This window comes from Anolis sagrei, chromosome 3 (genome assembly GCF_037176765.1).
Source record: "Anolis sagrei isolate rAnoSag1 chromosome 3, rAnoSag1.mat, whole genome shotgun sequence".
Classification (NCBI taxonomy): Eukaryota; Metazoa; Chordata; class Lepidosauria; order Squamata; family Dactyloidae; genus Anolis; species Anolis sagrei.
Window position 1 is genome coordinate 214,978,859 of NC_090023.1, and position 19,059 is coordinate 214,997,917.

The 19,059-nt window shown below is 38.5% G+C and overlaps 1 protein-coding gene across 2 annotated transcripts in view; it reads right to left on the reverse strand.

Annotated features, from left to right (window-relative positions):
- SUFU (SUFU negative regulator of hedgehog signaling) overlaps window positions 1-19,059 on the reverse strand; it is a 98,865-nt gene that overhangs the window by 16,418 nt on the left and 63,388 nt on the right. For both annotated transcript variants that reach the window (XM_060768296.2, XM_060768295.2), the window contains exons 9-10: window positions 9,271-9,405; window positions 8,109-8,247 (exon numbers count right to left, since the gene is read on the reverse strand). In XM_060768296.2, the coding sequence (XP_060624279.2) occupies window positions 8,109-8,247; window positions 9,271-9,405 (274 nt within the window). The remainder of the gene's footprint in view (window positions 1-8,108; window positions 8,248-9,270; window positions 9,406-19,059) is intronic.

Genomic DNA, 19,059 nt, shown 5'->3' on the forward strand with positions numbered 1-19,059 from the left:
AAACAAATAAAAAGAATACACTGAAAAACAATATACAAAAGATGGAAGAATAAAAGATTTCTTAAAAAAACGAACAATTTGAAGATCAACCTACAGTTTTAGAAAGGAAGCTGCACTCAAAACATGTGGGAGAAATTAATCACCAGGATCAGATGGTGTACCAATAGAGCTGCTTTAAGCTACAGAAAGAGAAACTACGGTAGTTCTAACTAAAATCTGTCAAGAAAACATCTTCAGATCAAGAAGTTACCGTCAGGACACAATACAGAGAAAATGGAACGGTTTCTAAAAGGAAAGGAGGTCAGGGAAGATTACATTATACCATCTAATCTGCTTAACCTGTATGCTGAACATACCATACATACAGAAAGGAAGTACAAATATCCATCAACAATTTAATATATGTAGAAAACACCATACTACTAGCAGAAAGTAGTATAAACTTGGAACCATTACTGAAGAAAATCAAGGAAATGCAAAGATAGGTTTACACCTGAACATTAAGAATACAAAATAATGACAACAAATGATTCTAACAACTTTAAAATAGATTATGAAGACATTGAAATAATTGCAATAGTTCTGTTATACAATCAAAAATACTAGGAAGCAAAGTCAGGAGAACTGTGGTCCCCTTGCACCTTTAAATGCATTAGCAAATGCAAATGTGCTGAGATGTTAACAGCCCTTCAATTATTTTAGTGAAGAGAATAACTGAATTTGCTATATGTCATATCGCTTAATTGTGCAATTGCTTTTTAAAAAAAACTCCTTTTTATTACACACAGATACTGTCAATCTATGCATGAGTCTCCATTGTGCTTAATATGCTATTTGTTTGACCGAACACAATTGTTTTTGTCTTCACCTGAAGCATTGACTGCCCCTAGGAAGTGGTTTACTGTAGCATTATCTTCAGAAAGATTTTCTGGTGCTTTTGGCAGTCGTTATTCAAGAGGAGGTGAAACTGTTGCTGGAAGCCTTTGATCATTTACAGTATTAACACGAGTGGAACACATCAGAGATACTGCCTTGGTAACTAACAGGCAAACAGAAGCTTAGCATTAACAAATGAGACTTCTCGCTTACGTTTGCATCTTTGTGGCTCAAAATGATTTTCTTATAGAACAATACTAGAGACAGGGGAAGGTTTTAAGAAATTAAGTTAGGCCAACAGAAGAAATATTTAAATGTAGCTCTGATCAAGCAAGCATATGAAGTTTTTGAAGAGGATGTACAAGAACCTACATTTTGATGTTGAAAACTGGAAGAAAAACTTAACTGTGCTAGTTATTTCTAACTCATGGTGATCCTATGGTGCACCTATCATGGAATTTTTGGGGCAATATTTGTTCAAAGAGGATTTGTCTTTGCCTTCCCCTGAGGGTGAGAGGGTATGATTTGTCTAAGGTCACCATTATTGGAAATTCCATAACCTATTGGAATTAACTGCACCATAACGTTATTGAAAAGGTAAAAATGAGGTCACATCCATTTGGCAAATGTGAATCTCCATGAATATGTGGAGACCACCTTTTGAAAACCACTAGTCAAGAAAAGCATGACCTTGTTAGAAGTCAACCCTTTGAACAAGTGATATTCATAAGCATTCATGTAATGGCACACAGGTAACTCAGCTATTAAACTGAAGAATCGTGTCTTTAAACTGCCAAGGATAAAGACATGAAACTACAAAAAATATATTTGGATAGTAGAAGATGGTTGTTTCTTTGAAGTAGAATTTGCAGTTGTAATTGCCCAAAAGATATACACTCCCTTGAAACCTCTTAGTTAAAATATGCACTCAGAGGTTAAAAAAACAAAGTAGTCTTCTTTAAAAATAACATCTCAGGTTTACTTACAAACGTCTTGTATATATTCAGCATTCTAGTCAATAGTCCAATGTCTTTAAGCATATAGATATAGTCCAAACTGTATAACTGTACTCACTGAAGTCTGAAAGGACACAAACTGCATCCACCTCCATTGAGGTCTAAAAGCATATTATACTAAAGTCCAAATAGCAACATGCATCCACCTCCACTGAGATCTGATGCAAACGGAATACAAAATAGAGTCCTGTGTCTGAAGCCCCTCCCACACCAAAGAGATACAGTCAAACTGGCAAACCAAAATGTACATACAATATAGGTTAACCATTATACACATTTACAAACAGCAGAGGCTTGGAAGGTTGCTATTTCCAACAACCATGGCCAAACAGGCAATCAAACCCTGGTCTCCAGAGTTGTATTTTGGACTACATTGGGTCTCCAATTTTCCTATACATTGCACATATTGTGTAACACTGATTTGCTTTTTTTGTTATGTTTTGAGAACAGCTGTCTTCAAAGTTAGTGTTATGGGTTGAACAAGAGCTGGGAACTACAAAATAAGTAGAGGAAGAAGGGCAAAGCTCCAAAATATCTTGAGGAGGACTGTGAACTATGCCAAAAGAAAAAGATTTATCCTATGACCAAAGTCCCACAAGCCCTATGACATCCAAATCTAGGGGATCCAAAATAAGAAATCAAACCACAGAATACTCTGTGATTTGACATTTAAATGTAATTTTTGCCCTCCAGGTCTGTTTTGGACTAGAAAAGGTTTTTTAGATTGATCGCTCTAATGAATTGTCCAAAGGCCTATCTAATTCAATATTCTGTTTTCATAATGGTCATCTGGATGCCCACTTGAAATCATACACGCAGGACACAGGTGCAATAGACTCATTCCTTTGCTATTCTCTAACAACTGTTTTTCAGAGATATTGTGTATTAAAGTTCTCATTACTAGTAGCTCTTGCTATGGAATCTATGTGGCTGAACTGGGGAACTATAGAAAGCAGAGCTTCTTTACATCTGCCCTGAATCTCCCACCCTTCTGATCTATTAGTTAAATCTGGGTTCTGTCATTACAGAAGAGGAAGCCTCTACCCGTTCACTTCTACCATACACTATTTTATAAATGGTCATGCTCTTACCAGTTTTCTAACCTAAAAGCCTCAAATATTATAATATTCCCTTACAGGAGAGGGGAATAGTTCTAGTCCCTGATCATTCTGATAGCTCCTTTTTGTCTATTCCCCATTTTATATCTTTTGTAAACATGCACCCATATCAACCTGAGGACCAGTTAAGACTGCTAGAGGTCTTAATATATTTTGACATCCATTTGCAGTTAGGTTGATGATGGCCAAGGAATGCGCTCAATTTGTCTGAAAGGCATGTTATCATGCTAAAAAATGAGATATGGTATCTGATTGGATCTGTATGCGTTAAGCAACACTAACAACATGTAATGATGACATATTATAACTTGAACAAGCTTGTTAGAACTTTCACTATGGATAGGTTCACTTGAGCTTGTTGAAGAAAGGGATAGATAGGCTGGTTTTTCTTGCTCAGTTGAAACTCAGCTTCACTTTGGCTAGATTAGTAGCTGAGTTGGAGCTAGTCGGCTCTTGGTAAACACACTCTTGTTCCTATAGCATAGGCATAGCCCTGAAGGCTATTGGCATTGTCTGTTGTACTAGGTGGTAAAAGAACGTCAAGAGGAAAAACGTCACTGGAAACACTAGTGTCTTATTTCAAAAGAAGATACATGAAATACTGGTTTGGCTTCTGTGTCAAGAGCGAGCATTTGGACAATACAAGGCTTGCTGACTGCAAGCTTACAAAATCAAGGATCTTTCTTACCAAGGATTTTCCTTGTAAGAATGCAAGATTTGTTTTATTTATGGCTTTCCACTTTCATTTCAGTATGTTCACAATCAAGAGAAGTACAATGACACTTGTTTGGACCCTTACTTAATTGAGTCACGTTTTGTTCTTTCTCTTATTCAAATTAATGTTGTGTAACCTATAACATCATATCACGCAAATGGAAACTGAACAAAAAAGATCTAAAGACTCAGGGACTATGAGAAATCTATGTTCACAAACAGCTGGATATAGGCTGTTTTGAATATGTTATTCCCAATTTGTTAAAAACAAGGACAAACTGCAACTACCAATCCACTTCAGTAGGATCATATTAAAGAAATCTTATTGTTATGTTTATACCTATCCTTTAAAGGAAGTTATCAGCTACAGTAGCAACAAAATACAATACAATCATAAACAGAAAAATAAAAATCCCACTAAATTTAGTGGTATTTCCTCCTAATAGAAGTAGGAAGAGAACCATAGCGTATTAGTACATTCTCCTCTGCTATAGCTAACCAAAACAAATAGATCTTTCAGAGCCCAACACCCTTCTGCTGCTAATATGTTTAATAAAAGATGGAAAATACTTATTTAGAGGCCATAGTTTTACACTTTATTTATTTATTTCACAGTTTTGTATACCGAGCTTCTCAACCTCGTCGAGGGACTCAGCCCGGTTTACAGCCATAAAAACATATACATTCATTAAAATATCATATATCACAAACTACAAAACAACTTTAAAAACACTAAATATAAAACTACAGTGGTCAGTCGTCCTAATAAGATGGATCTATATCCACTTCCATCCAGAGTCCTATGGTGTTGTCTCATTCCTCGAAGGCCTGACTCCACAGCCACGTCTTCACCCGTTTTCTAAATGTTAGGATGGATGGGGCGGTTCTGGCCTCCAGAGGGAGAGAGTTCCAGAGTCGTGGGGCCACCACCGAGAAGGCCCTGTCCCTCGTCCCCACCAGTCGTGCTTGCGAGGCTGGTGGGACCGAGAGCAGGGCCTCTCCAGATGATCTTAGTAATCTTGATGGTTCGTAGGGGAGAATACGTTCGGAGAGGTAAACAGGGCCGGAGTCGTTTAGGACTTTATAGGTCAACACCAGCACTTTGAATTGTGCTCGGAAGCTAATTGGCAGCCAGTGGAGCTGGCGTAACAGCGGAGTGGTGTGCTCCCTGTACCCAGCCCCCGTTAGTAATCTGGCTGCCGTGCGTTGGACTTGCTGCAGCTTCCGGGCAGTCTTCAAAGGCAACCCCACGTAGAGAGCGTTGCAGTAATCTAAGCGGGATGTAACCAAGGCGTGTACTACCGTGGCCAAGTCAGCCCTCCCAAGGTACGGACGCAGCTGGCGCACAAGTTTTAATTGTGTGAAAACTCCCCTGACCACCGCTGAGACCTGGGGTTCCAGGCTCAGCGATGAATCCAGGAGAACTCCCAGACTGCGTACCTGAGCTTTTAGTTGGAGTGTGACCCCGTCCAGCACAGGCTGTAACCCCGTACCCTGTTCGGTCTTACGACTGACCAGGAGTACCTCTGTCTTGTCTGGATTTAGTTTCAATCTGTTGTCCCTCATCCAGTCCGAGACAGCGGCCAAGCACCGGTTCATGACCTGAACAGCCTCCTTACTTCCACTGTTCTTGCATGTCCTAGCTAGACAACAATGCAGCAGATCAGGCTATGAAAGTGAATCATTATGGGCAGACAAGATATTGGTGAACTGAATTGGTATTTTTGCAAGTAAACAAAATGACAAATGTGGTAGAAGCATTCTTGAGCCAGACTGTGAAAACAGCTATCATTGCTACTTCTTCTTTTAGGATTGTGCTCTTTTTTCTTCTCAGCCTGAAACATGAACTATATTCACTTGAAAAACGATTGTTTATGATGTTTGAATTCTGCAATCACGAGTCCAGTTCTCTAGTTCCTTTAAGACTCTATTTTGCCTAGCCTCTTACCTTTATCATCAGTGCTTAAATTACAGGGCAGAGAGCAGCAAGAAGGGTGGCCCGAGGTCCATAAAACCGAGTAAGACTATTCCCATGAAGGTCACACCCACAACCAAAATGTAGACTATTATTTGTTGCTCATAGAATATCCAACACTAACATTTTGCCTAGAAACTCTACTCTTCAATACATTGTCATACATGTATAAATTCTGAATAGCTGTGTCTGAAGCTAATACATGACTGAAAAGGATAGTGATGTAATAAGAAATTCAATGTGCAGATTTGACAAATATGAATTTAAAATGATGTGTGGGAATGAATGGAAGAATGGAAGATGAATGTAGGGATGGAGTTAATAATTTTGGAAACACCAGTATAATATTAAGGCCTGCAATGACTAAATACCTGCTTGCTGGACTTTCTAATGAGAAACCTGATAAGAACTGGGACAGTGATAAAGGAAATGTTTGCAACCTTCCTTATGTTAAGAAGGAAGTCAACACAAGCCTTGTGTTTGTTGACACCAATCAACAAGATCAACACTGAGATGGATCCAGTATGGAAGACGTCTATCATTAATTTACAACTTTGGGACTACATCAACAGAATATTTCTATAAAAGACTCGACCTAATAATGCTCAAATTGTGACAGATAGAGACGCTGTTCACCCGCCATGCTCTGTTCCATGGGAAGGACAGAGAGTGGCAGTTCTGCACAGGAGCAGTCTGGTCACTTCTGGGCTTCTTTCTCAAGGGAAGAGGAAGAAGTACGCTTTTGGAATCTTAGATTTTGTGCAGGGAGTCAGGTTCTGTTGTTTGGAAACAGAGATATGGTCCTTGGCATTGCTCTTAGGGAAAGAAGTTTTGGCATTTCAGTGTTTTGAAGTTTTAGCGTTATGGAACTATACGTTGGCAGGCTGCAGGAAAGCAGGGTCTGGCCTAACAGGTGCTTCTCCAAGGAGGGAGAAAAGGATATGATAATACTTGGATGCATGTGGATGGATGCGTGTACATGTGTGTGAATGTTGAGTGAAAATGTAATTCCCCTTTGTTTGTTTGTTAACCAATGTAATTGTAAATCCAATGTAGTTGCATAGAATCTGTATGTCTGTATGTCCAATGTCATTCTTTGTCTAAATGTTTTCTGTAATCTGATATACCTTCTCACACTGGAAATTGCAATAAAAAGAACCTATGCTTTAAGATCATTCATGTCAGTGAAATAACCAGAACATGGATTTGAGTCTTCAAATGTCTACCTTAAATAATTGCTGGAAAATTCAACAAGTTTCTCAGAAAACAAGCTGGCCTTCTCCAATCTAGCTTTTCAAATTGTTTTGAAACATTAACATAGTCATGTACCTGAAGAAAATGCAAAAAATGTGAAGTGATAAATATGTGTAAATCCAGGCCAATTGTGACACCTAGAGGAACAAAGTGCAGGTGGGTTCATACAAATTAATACGTATATTTCAAAATGTCCACAAAAATAGGTTCACATTTGTGCTAGAAGGTGTACGTGATATACAAAACTCAGCAGTTTTTACATGAGTTGCCAGAGAAGAATAAAATCTTATCTAATCATGAGTTCTTGAAAGATGCAGAACCAACACATGGCTCTACTCCTTGTGGGCATGAATTTTACTCAGCCACTTTAATCTTTCCTCCAGAGACTGCCTGCTTCCCCATCACTTCTCTTTGAAAAGCTACAATGTATTTTAATTTCTGTTTCCAGAATCAACTATCTCATCCTAAAGGATGCATGCAGTCATGATGACATGCTTTTAGAAAGAGCAGAAGATTGTACCAAGTGTGTGGGGCAATCTAACAATTCATGAACTGGAAACCATAAAGGCAATGCTTGGAAGCAAAGCTGCCACTGCATATCAACACCGCACTCTGCTCAAATCATTACTTGGCAAGATGAAGCCCTAGCAGTTTATTGAAATTGGTTCTATTTTCCTTTTAGGGGAGAAGGAAGAATGCATAGAGTTTGCATCAAAAGCCTAGACTTTTTATCATAGAGTACTAAGCTAAAATTATTTTGCAAGGCTCCAACTTTGGCAGCTCTGATTTTCCTTTTGAGTTTTTCACAAGTTCAAGTATTGTAACCTAGCCTCCTAGGATGCAGGATGATGTTCAAAAACAACAGTGACTACAAAGGAAGCTGCATTGCAGTAGTGAAGAAAGGAATTAGAGGTTGTAGAGTATGTAAAAGTTCTGGGATTTTGGACAGCAAATTGCTGTTTACATAGAAGAGTATTAGAATTTGCCATTATTTCTTAGCTAAAAATTCCTTGTTCTCAACACTTCAAAGAAAACTGGATAAGGATGAAAAGGTTTCCTAAAGCCTAAAATAATACAGCAAAACCAAGGAAAAATATTCTTTCAAGACATAAAAAGGAAGGTATAGTAAGGAGGAAAGTAGCAGTGGGTTCTTACTTGTAACCAGGGTCCATGTGCTGCATAGGGATGCTCCTCCGTAGCAAAGGCCCCTTCAACTCCTGTTGATACAAAAGTGATTGCTGTGTCCCCTGTAATACTTTTGTATGTAAAGTGCCGTCCATGTAATAATCTGCCTCTGGAGGAGTAAATGGAAATATGCTTAGTAAATCCACGCTATCACCTGATCAGCACAAATACAAAACCCATCTCAGAAAGATTTACATATTACACTCAAAAGTTCAAAGATTAGAAAAGAAAGGTTGCAGTGGAGATGGCCACCAGTGGGTGGAGTGAACATAAACTGACCATGGCTATATATGATCAAGAGGCTTGCTAATATGGTGCAGACTTTAAAATGAGATTTATGCAGTTAGCATAAATGTTCCAATATTCACAAAAATACTGCTGCCTCATGGGCTCAAGATATTAAGGGATCAGTACCTACTTAAATGTACAAATGGAAAAAGGTCTACACTTTTGTACTATGGTGGCTTACTTTTTCTTGCCAAGAACAATGTATGACAGTGAAAATAAGTGTTTCATTCTGAGCAGCAAGTCAAGGTGTGGGTTGGAACATATTCAGCAGCTTCAAGACAAGTTATTACTTTCTATTTCACGTTTTAAGCAGTAAATGCAAAAAAAACCCCTACAATATAATCTCACCAGTTTAAAGGAGACACATTAAACATCCAAACAAGCAAAAAGTTCAGATAGGCTTGACTTGTATGTTGGTTAAAACTTAACTTGGCCTATATAATGGTCAAGGAGCATGCTAACCTGGAAATACTGGTAATTTAAAAAATTAGGCATGATAAAAGAGCTCATGCAAAAGTTCATCAAAAGTCTTGGATATACCTAAATATGTTGGAAGTCAGGAGGGTATCTGCCACTAGTGTATTTTCTGATGTATAATAGGCCACAAGGCAACTAAAAATGCATTGATAAAGAACATTTTACAAAGAAATAGTAACTAGTTTCAGAAGACAGGGCATTTTCACACTTGATGGCCTATGCCTTATCTTAAAGATAAAATCAAGAGTTTTGTGCCATATAGTGTATGCACACAGTATCTCAGGCTAGTCTTTGTAAGCTGAGTAATATAAGCCTGAACTGACATCCCAGCTGCAGTTTCCTGAGAAAAAGCCGAAGTAACACTTACCTTAGACAAAGTGGAATTAATGCTCCTGATTCCTGATTAAATTTTAGGTGCACACTCTCGAGCTGCCTTGTGCGAATCAGCTCATGAGGAATAATTGCTGCAGAGCTTTCACTTTCTAGACTATCTTTGCGACTTCTAAGGGAAAGAAAATAAAAGGATTTAGGCCCCAATACCAGTATCTTATTGCTGCACGGAAGTTTAGTGAAGGGAAACTCATTCAGCTATGGGTTACAATGTCAAACCCAAACCACACCAAATAACTGTGCTAAATGAATTAAAGTTTCCCTGAAACACCAAAAATGACTATTCGCAGCCATTATTTTTTATGTTCAATTTCACATGCCATCATATCCCATCTAGTTTTGATCCTATGATTTTGGTTTATAAACAGTTTGTTCCCTGTTCTTTACAAGAATTCTGGCACATACAATTTTAAAAATCTCTCTTATTTTCTGGTGTTCAAATATGATCATACTTGTTTTATAAACATATGATTGATTGATGCCAGGCTTCAATGTTTTTAAACTACTAAGTAATGATATGCCTGAAAACAGATACTTTTGAACAACAAAAGCCCTCCACATCTAATTCTCCCTCTACATCTCAACTGTTTTGTCTTTAAAACTCAATTGCTCCTAGAACATTATTTGTAACACCTGTAGATCAACAACGTGCATTTAAATCCAGAATCAGAAACTCCCTTCCATCATACAACAGACAATACTCCTAAAACACGATCAGGAAGATAAAGATTAATCCATTCAGACCAAAAACTTTAGATTATGCAATATAACTATACAAACTCATTTGGAAAATATAAATGCTGTAAGATGCACCAGATCTTGTCTAATTCTGGAAGTTAAGCAGGGTCAGCTATGGTTAGTACTAGGAAGGGGGACTGCCAATGAATACCAGATTCATAGGATTGCTATAAGTCAACACCAACTTGAAGGCACATATAAACACAGACAAAATTCCACAATGAAATGGATACAAGCATAGAGAAAATATGTTAACAGAGCAAAGAATTTTATACCTTCAGTCCTTAAAATCAGGCATAAAATCATACCTTTTGTTTGAGGAAATGCTCTTTTCACATTCCTCTGTGCGTGTGCATGTGTATTAGATTGTATGTCTGTGGCAGGATTGGCATACATTCTAATTATTGCTTTACTTTGTAAAACATTGTGTACACCGAGGCTCCAAATAATTATAATTTCCCTGAGAATAAAAACTGACCTATCAGTGTATATACAGAATTCTATACTTCTACCACTATCCTATATACCAGACTGAATTGGTGTCAACATGAACTGTGCTACAATTGTTCGTTTAATCAAACTACTCCTCAAAATGGCAGTCCATAATTTCACTAGGGAAGAGTTGCAACAGATTTTGACAGAACGACAACTCTCAAATAAAGCACCACTTTTGCCAAAAAGTGGTGTTACGGATTGAGATTTTATGCAGCTGGTTCTGGAGAAAACCAAACAATATCCAGCACATAAAATACTGCATACATAAGGTCCAATTTCTGTTTCTGTCAAGAGAACAGCTACATTAGTGTTAAAATTATGTTGTCATGTAATCTGATCAAGTTACAACTGTTACATTAACCCTGAAATTCTATGAAATAAACGATTAGTGTAACTAGAAATGTTTAAAGTTTGGTCAGTTTAGTTTTTTTTAAGTCTGTTCCTTTACTCTGGACTTAATTTGGCCTCATCTTCTGGCTTGAGTACATCCTGTTGAAGCACTTCTCCCCTAAAGCTCCCCTAAATCTATATTTGACTGAGACCTGTTGGCTCTGCCTCTTGACACTGTGGTATTCTTTAGTGACTGACCCTGGAAGCGCAGGGGTTTCCATCTACTTTGTTTCTGAAATGAAGACCCCACTCTTTGCCTTGCTAGTTCTTAATAAAGGGAGGGTACTGGCAGGGCCACCCACATGTTAGATTTTCAATAACCTATGCTAAGCCGAGTAAAGCACTAAGTATGCAGGAGATTTTCACATTCTTTTTAGCCTGAATGAAAATCCTTGCCTAGTCCTTGGGAAAGAGGACAACTCAGACAGAGATGATGGAATTCCTTACCTTTAAAAAAAAAAGAGGATGGGACAAATATGTAATTACTATACTTTTTTCCCTTCCAAGTTTTAACTTTAAAAGGGTTAACTCAGAAAATTTGGCACATCTAACATTTGTTATTTTTACTTAATGGGCCTCCTTCATCTCAGGTTTTTTCACACACCTCCTCCTCTCTGTTTAATCAGACCTGTTTAGAACAAATACTCAAATTTTAATTTTTACAATTAAGACTACACTAATCAGCACATAAAATATTGCTAAATCCCCACCAGATTCAATGTTTTATCTATCAACACAAATAATTCATGATTCTCAGTTTGCATCCAGAAAAAACGAAACAAAAAAATTGACAAAAGGCAAGGCTGCTGTGTTAGGAGGGGGAGAGCATTTGCATGAGAGCAATGTGTCGGAAATGCCCCAGTTTGAAGACTGCACATCTAGCATTTTATGCAACTAGAGGGGAATTTGAGATTAAAGCTCATTCCCAAATGATTGAAGGATTGTGGGAGGTGTAAGTGTGGGCAGTTGTCAGATTAATTCTTTAGATGATTAAATTCTTTTTGTTTCTTTAAAGCTGTTTGTAGTCATGTTTGAAGTCTCTTCATTTTGAGTGAGCGTAATGCAGCAGTTACCAAGGTGACTTTTGCTGACTTTCAACTATTTCTTCCCTCCTCTTCTGTTCTTACCAACAGCCTGAATAGGTTTCTAAATCTTGTGAATTGAGATGAACAGCAGTGCTGTTAGCCGCAGTGCTGTTAGCCGCAGCCATACTAGACTTAAAAAGCTGGGGTTGTGCTGCAGAGCCAGCCACACTAGTAATCTACTGTAACACTAAGCCTCGTCATCTTTCTGCCCTTATTATATCCAAAAGACCTGTGAGAACAACAGGTCAAATCATGACATGCTCAGATGCATAAACCGGAGCCCAATTGTAGCTCTTTCCATGTTAATTGTCAGCTACTGCCCAAAAACTTGATGCCAATAAGTATCCATTTTAGGGCTCCTGAAGAGAAACCAATGCTGAAAATGTTTGCCTGTTTCACTCTTGGTTTATTAAAATAAAAGATGGAGTGTCGACAAGACAAATCCCAGCACTAGTACTTGGACAGAACTCACATAGCTTTCTTGAATACAAGTAAGTCTGACAGAATCATAGACTCATAAAGTCTTTTAGTTGGAAGAGACCTTGTGGGCCATCCACTCCAACCCCTGCCAAGAATCAGGAAAACTGCATTCAAAGCACCCCCCGATAGATGGCCATCCAGCCTCTGCTTGAAAGCATCCAAAGAAGGAGCCTCCACCACACTCCGGGGCAGAGAGTTCCACTGCCGAACAGCTCTCCCAGTCAGGTAATGTTGAGGTGGAATTTCCTTTCCTGTAGTTTGAAGCTGTTGTTCCACTCAATCCTTCAGGGCAGCAGAAAACAAGCTTGCTCCATCCTCCCTATGACTTCCCCTCACATATTTATACATGCACATCATGTCTTCTCTCAGCCTTCTCTTCTATAAGCTAAACATGCCCAGCTCTTTAATCTACTCCTCATAGGATTTGTTCTCCAGACTCTTGATCATTTTAGTCACTTGCCTCTGGACACATTCCAACATTTCCCTTCAATTGCGGTGCGCAGAATTGGACACAGTATTCCAGGTGTGGTCTGACCAAGGCAGAATAGAGGGGTAGCATGACTTCCCTGCATCTAGACACTATACTTCTATTGATGCAGGCCAAAATCCCATTTGCTTTTTTAGGCACTGCATGGCATTGTTGGCTCATGCTTAACTTGTTGTCCACAAGGACTCCAAGATCTTTTTCAGACATATTGCTGTTGAACCAGGCGTTCCCAATTCTATATCTTTGCATTTCATTTTTTTAACCTCAGTAGAGTATCTTGCATTTGTCACTCTTGAACTTAATTTTGTTAGTTTTGACCCATCTCTCTAATCTGTTAAGAACGCTTTCAATTCAGCTCCTGTGTTCTGGAGTATTGGCTATCTATCCCAATTTGGTGTTGTCTGCAAACTTGATTACCATGCCTAAACCTTTCAAAGATAGATCTTTGAAAGTTTATCACTATTCTAAAACATGTTACCACATTGGACATCTCTACTAATTTTATCCATTATGTATTTTTATATTTCAAAACATGGTTTGAGAAAGTTAGATTTCTATGTGTATTTGTTTTCTGCTCCATAACTCCTATTTCTGCAATTATAGTTCACTATTTTAACTAACTCTGGTCTGATTCTGCCAGTAACTGGAAGCCACGATAAAACCACAATTTCCAATTCTAATTTGCATTCTATAATTACAGCAAATTAAGGTTACTCTTGGCATAAAGGAAAGCAAAACCTGCAAACTCAGTGCCTGCAGGTGGAATAACAAACTAGTTTAGGTGCTTTACAGGGGGTTCTAACTCACTAAAAGTTCTATAACAGCAAAAAGAGCTGTATAATCCAGCAAGAAGGGAAATTAAAATGTATAATGATAGTATAATAGTTGAATGACAAAGTGAGCTAGCTCGGGATACTGGTTTAAGTTTCATTTTAGGACTCTAGAAGACCAGAGTTCAAATCCCTGTTCTGCTATACAGAAAGCTACTTGAACTTAGGCAAGACACTAACTCTAAGCATTTAGCCCCCAGTCTTTTTTGTAGCATTTGCCCCTAAATGCTGTGGGGGGCATTTGGGGCATTTTTGTCATTTTTTGCCCCCCATGGTCCAATTTAAAAGACCAGCAGAGGACTTTTTTAAAAAGGAAGCAAACAGGAAGAGATTGCTCTTATAAGCCTATCCATGGGTAATGTCTGCAAATGTCTCCAATTACCAGCCTACTGAGAAAAGAAGGTACATCAGAGGCAGCAATAACTCTCTTTAATATGCTTTGGAGGATTTAGGACCACACACAATGAAAATATCTTTCTCTGATGGTGATCCTGTGGTTGACTTAAAGTTTATAGAACTTGTACCACATGCTGCGAAACCTCGCCAATCTAGAGTCCAATCCAGAACAGTTATCTTCTGTGGTCTGTGCCAGATGCTTCAATCACGGGCTAAAAAGAAGTTGTAGTGTGTGTGTGTGTGGGGGGGGGGGGGGGGTTACTTTCAGATACAATAAAATGAACCCAAATATCAGCCCAATACTGAAGGGATGGAGAATATGTGGCATGCTATATGCTACTTAACTGTAAGGTACATGATTTAACTGTAAGGTACATGGTCAGGGTTTATGACAAATTAAGATCAGAAACTTCTCCAGAACTACCTGTCGTTAACACCACACACCTATATCTCTAGGCAATGAGCTGTCTTTCGTTTAATTATTTAATTAGAAGGACAGAAAACATTTACAGGAAGTCTCTGAGTTACAAACATCAGACTTACAAATGACTCATAGTTAAAAACAGGAGTGAGACAACAGGAACTTAGAGAAATCTGCCCCTAGGAAGGGAGAATCACTCCTGAAAGAGTTATCATGGGGGAAAGATGTCTTTTTCACCAATCCTTGTTTCCACAACAAGCCATTTTTTTTCAAAATCCAATTATCACAGGGAGAGGATGGTAGGTGAAATCTTCTATGCTATCCAAAGCTATAACATATATGCTTTTGGCTGGAGTTACACTTAAAAATGTACCGGTTCTGACTTGCCAATTCAACTTAAGAACAAACCTATAGAACCTATCTTGTTCATAACCTGGGGACTGCCTGCAATGCATTTTGCAAACCTGGAGATTCCTGGGTTCTAGGGAAGAAAAAGAGTGACAACCTTGCTCTGTTGCATACCCAACTATACATGTACCTTTGGAGAACTGTGATGGCATTCAATGGGAAGCAGAATGCAAGAAATAATTTCCATTGCTGCTTGAAGAGGAAACAACAGTTTAATCTGTTGACAACAACAAGGTCCTCAGAATGGCACAGATCTCTCATTCCCATTGGACCAAGAACATCCGAGGGAATGACAGCAATCACCATGCCAACACTCATTTGTTGCTATATTAAAAGGCCAATATCCTTATGGGATAATTTATTTATTTACTTGCTTACTTCATTTCTACCCCGCCTTTCTCGACCCCAGGGGGACTCAAGGTGGCTTTCAAATCTGGCAAAAATTCATTGCTGCACAGGTAAACAATAAAACACATGCTCAAATAGGACTGCAACAAAATAGTCTATGTTCTGGATTCAAGCCAGTCATTTCCTTGAAGGATAGCATTCATTTTCTCCACCATCAATTATTACTCCTCATTCTGCTACTACTGAACATTCTTAGATAGTGGGATTGTTTGTAGATGTGCCCTCTGCTGCCCCTCCCAACTGTACTTCTGCAAATTTTATTGCTTCCTTAGTCAAACTAATATCTTCATTGTGTTTCTCACAGGCCCCTTTTCAGTTATAATTTTACAGTATTCACTTCATGAATCCACTATTAGGAAAAATATGCACAGCTTTACACAGCAATGAGTAGAGTGGGTTCTGTTTCCCAATTTGTTATAGAGCCAGTTCAATGTGATAGAATGTGCTCCGGGTTTCTGTCGTTTAATTAGGTGTACGCCCAAAAGCAACAGTTCCTGGACATCTGATGAATCGCAAGCCATACGACTGCATTATTATTCTCATTCATTAAATGAAAAGGGGAACACCTGAAATTGAAAAATCATGACTTGCCATGCTAAAAGCAAGGTTCACTTCTAGAAATCCACATGCACATGCCCATCCACTACCCTCTACATCAGCGGTTCTCAAAGTGTGCTTCGAGGAACCCTTGGGGTCACAAAGTATACTGATGAGCTCCGTAGTTTCCTCCTCCCCCTCCAAACTTTCCCTCCTCTTTCCTGTTTCTCCCTTTTCCCTGCCTCTCTTGCCCCAAAAAGCCTTTTTCCCTCACCTTTCTCACCAGCCAGATCTTTTCTTCCTCGCCTTGATTGTTTCCAAAACCCTATTTCCCTCCCACCACTCAAGTGGTGTTTAGACTGCACTTCTCCTGCATAGACTGAATGGTTCTTGGGGTTTCTGTTGCTATTATTGTTGTTGTTAAGAATGGATGGCTATCTGTTGGGGGTGCTTTGATTGTGCTCTACCTGCATGGTAGAAGGGGGTTGGACTGTTAGTCAAAAAGTTTGCCATGCCTGATATATATCCATAATAAATAATATATAACATTACACATGAACATGTCTTGGGGCTCCACAATAATCTTTTACTTCAAAAAAGGCTCTGAGGCTGAAAAAGTTGGAGAACTCCTGCTCTACATCATTATAATTTAGCCACATAGTAAAAGAAATTCTGGACCAACTCCTGTTGCACAGAACTTCACAAAGACAGCAAAAATGTAAAAACTTAAAAACAAATGCCTTTCAAAACAGCCAGTACAGAACAATGAATCTACAAGCGTAAGATCCCCAGGATGTTCCACATTCAATCAAGAACTTCCCAGGTGGTCCAAAGAAAGCTACTATTTTCCAGTTGCCATGCCACATTATTTACAGTGTTGTAAGAATTCTTTAAATATGTATGTGATGCATTTACAGGAATTGTAAGTCAGGAAAAAAATGCAAAACATAGAGCAGGAAATAACTCATTTTAGATGGAAGTTCCTTCTGAGTTCTATGCATCACTCACTTTTGCACTCAAGAAGGTTGGGAGGAGACATGTTAGCCATTTAAAAATAAGTGAAAGGATTCCATAAAGAAGAGGGAGCAGGCTTGTTTTTTGCTGCTCTGGAAACTAGGACTGAAAGCAATGGGTTCAAATTACAGGAAAGGAGATTCCTCTTGAACATTAGGAATAACTTCCTGACTGTAAGAGCTATTCAGCAGTAGAACCCTCTGCCTTGGAGTGTGGTGGAAGCTCCTTCCTTGGAAACTTTTAAACAGGCTGGATGGCCATTATTATGTATATTTATTTAGTGTGTACCCCACTTTATCTCCCCCAAAGGGGACTCTCTTAGATTGTGCTTTTCCTGCATGGCAGGGGATTGGACAAGATGGCCCATGTGGTCTCTTCCAGCTCTATTATTCTATCATTCTTTGATTATTCAGATATCAATATAAGTCTACATTAGAAAAACAAAGACACAGATATGTTGTCGAAGGCTTTCATGGCTGGGTTGCTGTGAGTTTTCCGGGCTGTATGGCCATGTTCCAGAAGCATTCTCTCTTGTGTCAGGAGAGAATGCTTCTGGAACATCTCCATAAAGCCCGGAAAACTCACAGCAACCCAAATTTGAAATGTACTTTTCTGTTCAAAGACTAAATACATAGTTTCCATGCATCCCTCCCCTTCTTAAATCTATATGGAAGGTACAAGAGGATGTAGTGGCTTCACCTTTAGTTTCTTCACACCACTGAGAAGCTATGGCTCAAGTCATTTATATTCCTAAAAAATAACACTGAAGTGAAATCCAAGCAAGCCAACAGAAATAGTTAAACAAGCCTATTTTCTTCATAACTACAACCCATTACTAAATTAGTTTACAAGGAAATGCCTACCAATTAAACAAGCAAAGTCCTGACTCTTTCTATTGCTTCATCTTAAAATGGCTGGAGGATTGTATTGTATTTCAGTGACTCCAAAGAAAACAGATCAAAGAGATCCATCATTTGAAGGCCAACGTGGTCTGCAGAATGTGAAGTAGTAAGAACAAGCCTGAATTCTGCTAACCAAGGAGAACTGATTTGCTCTCAAAATAAAGTGTTCCTAATTTCTGGTGAGAGGAAGACTAGTTGCTAATTCTTGCAATGGTATGTTGCCTGGTAAAACACATGAAGTAGACCCTGTGGAAATTCTTTATTCATTCTTCCAACTGAATGGACTCTGTGTTTCAAATAATGGATTGCCACACCAAAGGGGTCTTATGATGTCCTTCAGGGTGGCTTGCCAGTTTTTCTATAGTCACTAACACAAAAGTCACATGACATGCAATAGTCTTCATGAGCCTTTGATGATGTGGTTTTCCCATTGCACACTAAATAACAAATATATCTGTCTCCATGAAGATACTATTTTAAAAACCTACCTCCACAGCCATTTTGAGAAAGCAGAATCTGATAATGTTTTAGTGTATTCCAAGAACCAACTTCTATTCAATATTAACCAAAATTAATTATGAGTCACGTGAACAATTTTGTGGGGACGGGAAATCAACAGATTAAGGTTTTATAACAGATATATAAAAGTGTACAGAACAAGGCTACACTTTATTACTTCAAAGCCATTGATCAAAAAATGTCGCTGCATCATGCTGTGCATGAAGCTTTGAGCAGAGGAAAGGATAAGCTGTCCCATATTTTGAAGCTTCTAAATACAGTTTATACTAAGAAGTCTATGTATTTATTCGTATAGTGGACACCAACTGTTTATTAGTGGCAAGGTAGCAAATCTCAATTAATTCGTTTTTTTTTTCTTTCTTGCACTGGAATGCTAGTAGGCTACTATTAATCATGCATATGTTTTACCTTGCCCCTTTGGGATAAAATCCAGGATCAACAAAGCATCACTAAACTAACCCAGAGGTATGCAACATAGAATCCTTGTTTATTTCTACAAGGTGCTCAAAGTCAATTATTTGTTGTGAAGAATACATGTTTTACTTCCCAGAAGAATCATGGTCTAAACTGACTGCTGTCAGAAGCAAGGTGACCGAATTGCACATGCCTTGTTTCCCAACTGAACAGTAGCAATGAAACAGTGGCCACAGTGATTT